At 47.1% G+C, this 12,132-nt stretch overlaps 1 protein-coding gene across 1 annotated transcript; it reads right to left on the reverse strand.

The window, feature by feature from the left end:
* Positions 1-5,314: 5,314 nt before the first annotated feature.
* FOXG1 (forkhead box G1) lies at positions 5,315-6,694 on the reverse strand (the record flags this gene model as incomplete). Its single annotated transcript, XM_084263838.1, has 1 exon — positions 5,315-6,694. One exon carries the CDS (start codon positions 6,692-6,694, stop codon positions 5,315-5,317), a length of 1,380 nt encoding a protein of 459 aa, XP_084119964.1.
* Between the last annotated feature and the right edge of the window lie 5,438 nt (positions 6,695-12,132).

Below are 12,132 nucleotides of genomic sequence, written 5' to 3' on the forward strand. Positions count from 1 at the left end.
GTAACTGGTGCTTTGAAACTGTGCTTCGGTTGCACGGGCGATCTGCTTATCAGGGGGCACGGGTAAACTGTACGTTTAGACAGAAGTCTGTCATCTCTATTCATTCGTATCACATGGGTCTGCCTGTTGGGAGAAGTAAAGAAGGTTTTCTTGAAGTGCACCTACCCTTCTGGCGGGAAGGCTTGCTGGGATTGCTGGGCAGGTTTCTTCTGGAGGGTCCCATCTCTCTGGAGTAGCTGCAGTGGAGTTGAGGGCAGGTTCTCCGGTGAGGTAGGAATGTGCAGGAACTCCGCCCTCTGGGCACAGTCACACAAACCCAGCAAAACAGCCACAGCCAGCCCTAAAACCTCTAATGGTCTTCACCTTCACCTCTTCCTAACCCAGTTCTCCACCACTTTTTGACCCATTTACCCAGGCACCTTCATCACGAGGGAGGAGGAGGGGGGAGTATGGGGTAGGGGGGGTGGGGGGGCGTGTATGTATCCAAAACAAGAACATTTCAGTGAACAAAACTGAAGACACTAGCGCATGGATAAACTCCTCTGTAGGGTTGTGTGTCTATATGTACGTATATATATATTTATTGCCATTCGTTGAATTTGTAGTCGTGTCATATCTATGCTTTATTTCTTTTACTCGCGATTATATTATAATATGTTGCAGTGATTCGCTACAAGCAGACTTTTTTTTTCCCCTAGCCCTTCTGAAGGGAAAATACGAACAATTAAAGAATATAACCACTAATAAAATAGTGAGTCTTCTTCAATGCTCCTTCTTAAGCAAAACTCTGATGTAGTTCGGTCGAAACGTAACCGGAGTTTAGTGGGAGTTTTGCTTGAGTGAATAGTGAATGCGTTGGGATTGAGACCTCATATTAACACAAGTGGTGAGGGGGTGTGCACCTGAATCATAATTTCTGACATAAATCTTAATAATCATCAGAAGGAGCTATAAAGAGCAAAATGACGTCCTGGTTAAACTTTTTTTTTTTTTCCCTTAGCACCGGAATAAAAAAAAAATTATAACTCTCCCAAACAGTAGTTTGTGCCATTTAAGGCAAAATATATTATTGTTCACTTTCTTTTAAACCCTTTTGTAAGAATACATACCACATAACGGATGCTATTTTACTGAAACAAAAGAAAAATATTTAAAATATGTCAAAAATTGGTTGGCTAAATATCACATTGTGGGTTCGAGTTACAGTTTATGATACCTCAAACATGTTTGCGAAGACAATCTTAAAATCGTATTTGGAGGTTTCTTGATGAGCAGAATTCTTTTCCTACGATCTATGCGAACAAAGTTAATCACCTCAAACATCAACTAGGAAAATAACAATAGCTCCTTAATTCCATAAAGACCACCCGTCCCACGTAAACACTCTAAATTAGGAAACGCTAAAGAAACGAGCTAAGATACCGCAACAATCTAAAAATGTGCATGTTTTAAAAAAAAAAAATAAAAAATAAAAATGAGTATCCTAAAGGCTTAGCTTGAGGATTTTATATATAAACCACCATGGAAACGAATCTCAGATAACAGAATTATTGCCTGGATTTTAAAAATAATAATAATAATAATAATAATAATAATAATTAAAAAAAAAGATAAACCACACCAACCAACCAAAACCACCACCTCGTACTCAGAACCGAACGAGCCTGTGCAAAGATTAGCCTAGAAGACATCCTCAGCGAACAAAAGGGTCTCTCTGGCTGGGGAGCAGGCAAAGGTAAAGGCATATTTGGGGCCTTAGCAGTCCTGCTGTATTCAGTGTTTGGGTTTGGTTGTTTTGGGGTTTTGTGGGCTTTTTGACCTTTTTTTTTCCTTAACAAAGACAGTCTCGTTGCTGGTAATATGTGTGCGGAAAGGTGAATAAATTACCAGCTCAACAGCCACCCCTTCCCCCAGTGTAAGAAAAAGGGAAGAGTCTGTGGCACCTGAACTGCTTAGGCAGCACTTTTCTATGCTGAATCTAAAGAAAATCTTTGAGAGCGAGTGCTTACTTAAACAAAGTCTGGAGAGACATACACCAGGGCTACCCTTTTCAGGAATTATTATGCATCACGCTTATCTAATTAATGCTTATTAGCCAACGCCAAACTCCGACATGGCGAGATTGTGCTTTCCTCCAACCTGACTTGTCTTTTTCCTCCTTTTAGTATGCTGTCAGCGGATTTTTTTACACCGAGAACTAAATAATACTTTAAGTATGTGCTATTGGATATCCTACAGTATACAACCAATTGCAAGTGGTAAATAATAAATCATTTCCTTTGTCAGCTGCAGCAGATGCCATTCTTTTAATTTGTTTAGGCGCAACTATACAGAATGGGGTCTCGAAGCTTCAAGAGTTTAAATCACACCTATTTCATTTTATTATTTCCGATAGGTTTGTTGCCACGTAGTTTGGGGTGTTTTTTTGTAGTTTGGGGTTTTTTTAGGGTTTTTTTTCCTTTTTTTTTCCCGTCACTTCTTTAAATGACAATAGAGTGAAGAATATGGGGGAGGGTAGGCGCTTCCAAGTGGTGGTATCATCTCTTCATCCCCAAACAAAGCAACCTTTTTCTCATAGCGATGATTAATTTTGAATTGCAGAAGTGAGAGTGAAAGCCAAGAATATCAGAGTTTTCTCTCCTCCCCCACATAGTGCAGAGCTGGGTGTCCCATCTCTCATCCATAACCTTTCACTGCTCTCTCTTTCCTGCAGATCTGCATGCCTCTGGGTTTAGGGTTTTTTTTTATTACTTATTTTCGGAAGATTTCCCCTCCCTCCCCTTATTCTTTCAGCATGACAAATATTCTGATGGCACGAATTCAGATTTGCTATTGCCTCCTTATTCACACACACATACACACACACACACACACGACATTTCCCCCCTCTTTTTCTTCCTCTTCTCTGTCTTTCTAAGATCAGCTCTTTAAAGTGTTTACGATAACATCTCCGAGCCAGAGATTATTTTTCACTGGGCCTATTGTGAGCAGTCGCCGGCTTATTGCACTGCTGCAGAGCCCAGTTCAGACTACACCAACGTAACAAATGAACAACTTGTCCTCTGCGGACTCACCGCGGGATCCAATTAGTTCCTAAACCTTTCGCACAAGTTTTCTAATTATTTTCAAGAGTTGCGGCTTTTATAGCCTTCCCTAAACTCATCAAGAAACCAATTCTTTTTAGGATTAAATGCTTCTTAAAATTAGTCGTAGGATTGATTCTCCGGGCAACGAGGCACGCCGACGGACGCTCGCGAGGGTTAGCGGGCTTCAGCAAGCACTGCAACCGCAGGCAGCGGGGGGTGGGGAAGCCCGCTTCAAAACCTTAAATTTAAAGCCCATTCACATAGATCTGAGTTGGGGAAAAAAAAAAATTGTGGGTTTTTTTGTGGGTTGGGTCGTGTCGCTGCCCTCCTACCCCACCCCCCCAATCCCTTCAGCCGCCCCCCCCCCCCCCCCCCCCCAAAATGTCTTAACATCGGTATGCAAGCCAGGGTGTCACGTGACCCCCCCCCCAGCCCTCTCCTTCACTGCAATGCACTGCAACTTCACCTCAGCCCCGCTCGGCTCCTTCCCCGTCCGGAGGGCGAGGGGGGCAGAGGAGCGGGGTTCTAGCTCCAAACTATCGCAACTTTCCCAACACTGAAAGCCGAAGTGTTTGCAGCATTAAAAGTATATAAACACACATAGAATAGATACTTCCGGCACGGGGTTCCTTTAAGATAAGGATTCCATTTTATACACATACGTATCATAGCTTGCTAAATTTGATCAAATGACTATATGAAAACCATAAACACATCGATAGTTAATAGATCTCCAGTCAACAAAGGCTCGAAAGTAATATCTGGCAGAAGATTAAATCTTCGAATGCACTTCAGAGATTGCGAGAACAACACCTATCTGTGCAATGATGCGCCCTGCTTTTTTCCTCGATGTTTGCATACATACTTAAATGTATAGATATACGTATATATGTGAACGTAATATTAAGCATCTTCAATCTAAGACAGCTTTTAGTAAGACCACCTAACAATTACGTCCTAACAATTCTTAGGCAGACTTGTAAGAGTTCTGCCCTAAAACGGACATCACTGGAGTGGCTGTGGTGTTGAATTAAATATCCTGATCCTTTACATTTTAAAATACTGCTGTTAAAGACAAAATGATCTGGGGGGGGGGGGGGGGAGGGGGAAGAAAGGAGCATGTGAAAAATGGTGGAATGCTGTGATATGCAGCGCTCTGATGCCCCTGTAACTTTAAAGCCTCTGGCATATTCATTTTAGTTAATAAAAGAGACAAAAAACTATCATATATATATGAATTTAGCCTATTTTTTTATTTCTGTGTGTTCATAGTAAACATTTTTGTAAGTGACAAACACGGGCATATGACCACAGTATCACAATCAAGAAATTTTAAGACGACATTAACAATCACTCAAATTTATGCGGCATTTGCGCAACACAGGTTACATATTTGCAAGGTTTACCTATAAGTACAATAGGTATTAACATTTCACTACATTTAGAAAAAAAATAAAGGTGACCTGTTAGTGACCACATACATCAAAATATACACAACACAAACTGAAGGCAATCATTAATTTTGTCCCCTTCTGATTCATTTGAACGGGCAGTGCTGCAAACTGAAATAACGTTGCTGTTTTGTTTTTTTTTTAAATTACTCCGTAAACTGAGTGCATTATCTAAAACCCAATCTTTGGTCTAAAAGTAAACAAACAAACAAACAAACAAAAGAAAAAGAAACCCCAAAAAAAAGCAGTTCGGTAAAGAAAAGGATAAAATAATAAATGGCCAAAACGTAGTTCTTGGGCATCTTTCAGTATTAATTCCGCTTAAATACAAATTACACTTTAAGGTTTTTATAGTTTTCATAAATTTAGTGGTGGTTTTATTTTTTTTTAATTTCTTTTAAGGTCTGCACCCACCGACATATCCATGATAACTTATAATACTGCAAACATGGAGAATCTGACGGCTTTTAGTGATAGACTTATCGTATTTGAATAAAAAATTGCAAAAGCAGTCACTATTTAGATACACATTCTACTATAATTTTGTCTTCCAAACTTCATAGTCTACAATGTAATCTCCCCACATTGCACCTTGCTGACACTCCTCACCTTGGTGGAATAATAAACAACCCTAAAGACTGAACAAACGTACAGAAAATGGGGGACTTAATAAAAAATACCTGGACTTTTTTGTTTTGCTTTTTTTTTTTCCTTTTAATTATCATTTACAATGCAAATGTGTGTAAAATGTTCACTTACAGTCTGATCCCATGGATGTTAATGTATTAAAGGGTTTGAAGAAGACCCCTGATTTTGATGTGTGAAATAATCAGAAAGTCCTCCGGAAAGTCCCGTTGTAAAACTTGGCAAAGAAGGTCTTAAGGACTCACAGGGGAGAGTGGAGGGCGCCTGTGGCGACGTGGAGGAGGAGGCTGCCCTGGCCGTCATTGAAGTGCTGCTTTGAGAAGTCATTGAAGGGTGAGGAACATGGGGGAAAAAGTAACTCGTCTGTCCTGCTAGGAGGTTTACAGAGCAGGGGTTTAGGGAATAGGTGCCGGAGCAGGGAACTGACAAGCCACACGGCACTGAGGCGGCCAGAGCTGCTGCTGTGAGGTGATGAGTGGCATAAGGTATCTCTCCATTGACTAGTCTATCAACACTTAACCCATTAGACGTGGAAAAGGAGTGGTTGTTTCCCAAGGAGTTTTGAGTCAACACTGAGCTGTAGGGCATGGGGTGGCTGGGGTAGGCGGACGTGGTCCCATTGTAACTCAAAGTGCTGCTGGCCCGGGGGTGGTGCAGGGAGAGGAAGGGGGACATAGGCCAGTACAAGGATCCTGCCCTATCCATGAATGTCAGTCCGGTGGAGGTGAGCCGGGCGCCCCGCTTGAAGGCCAGCTTGGCCCGCGAAGTGGTGGAGCGCCGGCGGAGCTTGCCGGTGGTGCCCCCGATGAAGACGTCGTCGCTGGAGGGGTCCAGCATCCAGTAGTTCCCTTTTCCCGGGTCGTCGTAGTGCCGGGGCACCTTGACGAAGCACTTATTGAGGGAGAGGTTGTGGCGGATGGAGTTCTGCCAGCCCTGCTTGTTCTCCCGGTAGTAGGGGAAGTTTTTCATGATGAACTCGTAGATGCCATTGAGCGTGAGGCGCTTCTCGGGGCTCTGCCGGATGGCCATCATGATGAGCGCGTTGTAGCTGAACGGCGGCTTCTCGTACTTGCCGTTCTTCTTCTCCCCCTCCTTCCCGCTCTCCCCGTCCTTGGCCCCCTCCGCCGCCCCCTTCTTCTCCTCCGCCGCCTTCTCCTTCTCATCCAGCTCCGCCACCGCCGCCGCCGCCGCTCCCGCGTCGCCTTTGCCGGCCAGCATGTCCGCCTTGGCCACCTCCAGGGCGCCGGAGGCGGCGGCGGCGGGGGGCGGCAGGAGGAGCTGGCCCTTCTCCTCGTCCTCCTCCTCGGCCGCGGCGGCTCGCTGGGGCTGCTGCGGCGGCGGGTGGTGGTGGTGATGGTGGTGGTGGTGATGGTGGTGGGGGTGGTGGCTGTTGTGGTGGCTGTGGCTGCTGTGGTTGTTGTCGCTCTGGACGGCTTCGGGCACCAGGCTGTTTATGCTAAAGGAGGATTTCGGCAGCATTTTCACTTCCTTCCTATCTCCCATGTCCAACATCACACACTAGTCTGAGGGGGAAAGTTGCGGCGGCCGAGGGAGCAGCGCGCGGGGCGGCGGCGGAGGCGACGGCGGCCGAGGCGGCGGCGGAGGTGGCGGCGGCGGCCGAGGCGGCGGCGGCGGCACCACCGGCGGCGGCAGCGCAGTTGGACCGCAGTCTCAAGCGCTGGCAAGTCATGTAGCAAGGACAGGAACCGCCGGGGAGGGAAAAAAAAAAATAATAATAGTAATAATAATCACCAATCAGATAAAATCAAACCGAGCCGGAGCGGAGGAAAAAAAAATAAAAAAAAAAGAGGAAAAAAAGGGGAAAAAACCCTCTGAAAACCCAACAACAACAAAAAAACCACACAAACACACACAAAAAAAAAAAAAAAAAAGCTACTTCATGGTGCCTGGTTCCCCCGGCAAGGCAGAGCAGGGGGGAGGAAGGAAGGAGCAGCCGCAGCCGCGGGTCGGCGAGGAGCGAGCGGAGACGGGCTATACAGACCGCCCTGGCCGCAATTAATTTCAGAGCTGCAGACACGCACCGGGGCTGTAAAAAATTTTTTGGTTTAACCTTTCCCACCGGCCGCCCAATCAGGGACGGCGGCGTGCCGGCGCGTCTGCCCGCCCGCCGGCCAATGGCGGCTCGCCGCTCCGCCTCTCCCTGCGCCCGCCCGCTGCCGCTCGACCCGCCCGTCCGCCAGCCACCGCCGCCGCCGCTCCCGCGGCGCAGGGATACCGGCGCAGGGGCGCATCACCGCGGCGGTTTGCGCGCCTTCCCCCACCCCACCCCACACCCCCCCCCCTCCAACCACCCACCCCCACCCCCCTTCTCCGGCCGTCGCTCCAAGCACAAATCTCCTCACGCCAAACAAACGCCGCCCGTCCCACGGCTGCAGGCCCGGACGGTATTCCTACTTCCTAGTTTCTCCGGTGGACTAAAGTTGCCCCGTCCCTCTTTGCCCCCCTCCTCTGGCGGCGAAGGAGGCGGGGTGGGCGGCCGGGTGGGTGAGGAGGCCGCGGCGCGCTGGCGGCGGAGGTACTACTTTGCGGATCCCGCCGAAGTCGCTCGGCGAGTTTGTTTTTTCTAGGCCCCGGGGTCGGTTATTTCTTTTTTTTTTCTCCTCTTTTTTTCTTTTTTCTTCTTTTTTTTTTAAACCGAGAGAGAGAGAGGGAAAAAAATCATCTGCAGGGGACGCAGACGGCGGGACAGTCCGCCGGCCTCCGCGGGCCCGGGGTCTGGCAGCGGCCCGGGGCCGGGCGGGACGGAGGCCGCGGGGAAGACGGTCTCCTCCGGCCCGCTCGGTCCGTGTCTGCCACGCTCCGGAATGTGAGTTGGGAAGGCACGGAAGCGAGCAAACCCTCTCCTCCTTCCTCCTCTCCGCTCTTTCCTTGGCTCTCCGGCGGCCGGGCGCGCCGCCAGGCCGGCGGCGGAGCGGGGCTTCGCGCTCTGCGGCCCGCCGCTCCCTCCGCAGCCCCCGCCGAGCTGCCGCTCACCCGCCGATTCCCTTGCGGGGCCGCCGGAGCAGCGCGGGGGGCGTGGGGGTCCTTCTCTGTCCTCCTTTGCGCTGCCGGGTGGTTTCAGCCAGAAAAGCGCAGGCCGCGCGTCAGGTGTAAAAAAATAAATAATAATATTAATAACCCGTGAAATGTATATTACGATTTCCTGCTGCTCCCCGGCTCGGGGCGCGGTGCCCTGCCACCGGGTTTCGGTTCAGCGGGGCTTAGGCTTGCCGGGGGAGGGGAGGGAAGGGGGCCGCGGCTCGGGCGCTCCCGGAGCAGATGAAACGGTCCGGTACAGCCGCTCTCTGCTTTACGTCCTTTAAATACCTGCGGCGGTCGGGACTCAGGGTTACGGCTACGATTTCCCGGGGGCCAAAGAACTGGGTCCTAATCGTCCACATCACATCATTTCTTACTGTCGGCATGAGTGTATGTGTGTGTGTGCGTGCGTCTGGGGAATCAACCCCGAAACAAAGCGAAATAAATCGCCGAGCTTTCTCACTCGGGAAGGGGAAAATGCAACGGATAGAGGAGCGTGCTGGTCACATTCAGAGCGAAGCTGTAGGCGAGGGCAACGCGCAGCGCCCCGTTAAGCTACCTGAAGTTTTACGTTTGTGCTGGAGGGGGGGGGGGGGGGGGGGGGGAAGGGAAATGTTCCGCAGAAATAATACGTACAGCTCAACCCAAGCTAAAATAATTAATCCCGGAGAAATTCAGGCTAGAGCTCAGTGCAGCGGACACGGCTGCGTGGAGATGTGCGGTTTATATATGTGTTTGTGTATGTGTGTGTGTGAGAGAGAGAGAGAGGGAGAGCGAGTGTGAGAAAGAGAGAGTAAATAACGAGAACAATTACAATGGACCCGTAATAAACAATTGCAATTGGGGATGGCATGAACTCTGTGCATTGGATTAACCTCGAATGACCTTACCACAATTGTATTTATTTATCCAATTTCATAACAGGTTGCTACTGACAAAAAAAAAAAGGTATAAAAGTCAGTGATCAACGCTTTTTTTTTTTTTTTTTAAGAAATGAGGGTTTTTAAATACCATGTCGACTTGTAATTACATTTCTTTGCTCAACATGGGAGTCAATGTATGGGAATTCTTGAGGAAAAGTGCGATATGGAGGATTTGACTTGACTCTACCATGGCAAGGGGTAAGGGAAAAGGTAAGATTCCTGCATATTATTATGATTATGATGATCATTAACTAATATGTGTCATTATGGTACACTAGGATCCCATTAGGGTGGCTGGGCCCAGTGCATTTTCCTACTCGGTCTAGCATGTAATGATTCGGTGTAACCGGATTCTTGAGAAAGGACAGGTTACGTAAACATTTACTGATGTGGAGTAACTATACTATTTGTACTCTGATATGCAGGAAGGAAAGTGTTGATTAACACAGAAGAAAAAAAAGCGAAATTAGCTGATTGCATGCTCATAAGTGCAAGCTGTCATTGAACTGCTTTTAAAATAGACACAGCTGGGTGTTTGTGTTGAAAAATTTCTTGTGTTTTTGCTAATACTGAAATAAGCATGATTTTGTATACCAAACATTTTCAGATCATTAAAATTTGTAATCTGTGCTGGTTTTAAACACAAAGAAAAGAAACAGATTCATTTCGCTGTAAAATTTGCTGATATTATATTAACTCAATCAGGTCTGTACAAATGGTGTATTGTGCCTTATCAAATCTCTTTGATCCATTTAATACACAAAGTGCCAAACGTGTGTATTGTTTGTTAACATTGAACGTTTTATTCAAATCCCAGCTCTGCAGCGAGCTGGAGGAGTTCTCGTTTAATGTAACACTGACATTGCCTGTTGAAATTTTAATGCGTTGAGGTGTTTCTTAGGTCAAAGCTGAGTTTACTTTGCGTTGTGATCAGGGATGAAAATGTAGCAGGGAAGAAAATAAACGCTTTCTCCTCTTTTTTTTTTTTTTTTTCCCCACTTCTAAGCAAAGGGCTAACACCGAAAGAAGCGTGCTTTCAAAACGTTTGATGATCTAGATTTAACATTCAGTCATTTGTCACGGCTGCAGAATAAAGCTCTGTGCACAAACTTAGGATTTATATTATATTTTTTTAAGCCGTGGATATACAGTTCTACCAAAAAAGGAAATATTGTGTCCATTATGTAGTACATATCTTTCTAAGCCCATGAAGATTAATTCACTGTTTACAGGACAGAAAAGGATATGTGAGAGAAGCCACATCAATTATTATTTCTGTCGGACCTTAACTTTCGAGTCGTGTGTCGTGTCCCCCCCTTTTTTTTCCTCTTTTTTTTTTTTTTTTTTTTAGCTCCGCAGAAAACTCTCCGTTTATAAAACTGGAGATATTTACTTTGGAAAGTGAAGTCTTGCTCCCAGGCCAATTCTTCCCTGAGCTCTGCCCTGGCCACGACTCCCACTCACTCCAGTGGTAGCTTTGTGCGTTGTAGCACTGCGTGAGAGGCCGGTGTGACCCCCTTAGCTCTGGCCAAACTCGAATTCTTGTAAGAACGTCCCTGATGGCAGCATTTTCTAACAGGGAAGTCGTACTGGGGTGTCCGGAGAAGAAGCTAGTGCGTGGAACGGGAGCGCACCGGCCCCAGCCCTGTGAAACATGGGTGGGTGTGCAGAGGGGACACAGCGTGGATGTGCCCTCAACCTGCGCTCTCGCCTGCAGTGCGGACCCGCCGCACTGAGCGCCGGGGATGGGCTGAGAGTGTCCCAACTCCGGGGTCAGGGTGGGGGTGAATAGCTGAGCTGAAATGTCCTGGCGGCAGTGCCATTCAACAGCGATCTCCGTGCAGTCCTTGGGTATGACTCGCGGGGATAGTGTTTCAACCGCACGCTTTTCTCCCTCGTTTAAAAAAAAAAAATAATATTGTTTTATGTTTTCCTAATTAAAGGCCAAAGGAAAACTAGTCCCTCTCCACTGTAAGCTCGATGGATATAGCGTGCCCCCCTCTACGCCCCGGGTCCAGCCTTCAATCCCCCTTCACAGGGGCATAGCGGCTCTGTACTCTCAGGCTCAACTCAAGGGGTTAAGCTGCTAAAATGTACTGACAACTTAAGAAATGAATGAGGGTTTTTTCATCCATGAAGAAAGGGTATTTAATAACCACGCTTCGATGGCATCACACTTCCATGAAACGAGTCGGGACACTTTGGTTTAACAATCAGTAATATCACATTCGGTACTGTAAATGCCAGGATGTACGCATATATAATTCTATTCCCCCCTGACTCTAAGCTTGCCTTATTTATTCCAGGTTACCTGGGCAATTAAGGTAAGGGCTGCTCAGCAGACACTGATACCCTGCTGCTAAGGCATGGCGAATGGGGACGGAGTGGTGCGCTAACAAAGAGAAAGAGGTAGTCAAACATTTTGAGGAGGGGTGAATGGGACTGAAGGTGGATGGATGGATGGATGGATGGATGAATGGAGGCAAAGAGGGAGAAGAAGTATTCAGTGGTCTACCCTTCTATCCGGATTTATAGATTTAAGTTTAGGTATCCGTCTCTAGCCAACTTCCAGTTAATCCTCAACAGCTGGTAGTGGTGCTAACGTTTAGTGATTAGAAGTTAGTCTATTTAGCATGCTGAATCCTTCTTCCGTGGGTTTTGGTTACAGGTTATACGATTAGGATTGCGAGAACAGTAGTGAACTAAACTTCCCAGTAAGAGGTCTTCACACCAGGGAAGTGTTACTTTGCTGCAGCAGCCCTGCCTCGTCAGTCATTAGGAAGCTGCAGGTTGTCAGAGGCTTCTCTTGCGCGCACACACGCGCAGACACACACACGCACACACACAAAACCACAGCACTAAAACTAAATTAAGAAGCCGATGATTAAGACAAGCGTCTACGAGGCCTGTCATTTCAGCATCCTTCCATCATAACATTGTGGCACCGAGAAATTTGCTTGAAAACCCTGGAAAAAATGTCTATGGGAG

Source organism: Gallinula chloropus, assembly GCF_964237585.1.
Source record: "Gallinula chloropus genome assembly, chromosome: 4".
Lineage (NCBI taxonomy): Eukaryota > Metazoa > Chordata > Aves > Gruiformes > Rallidae > Gallinula > Gallinula chloropus.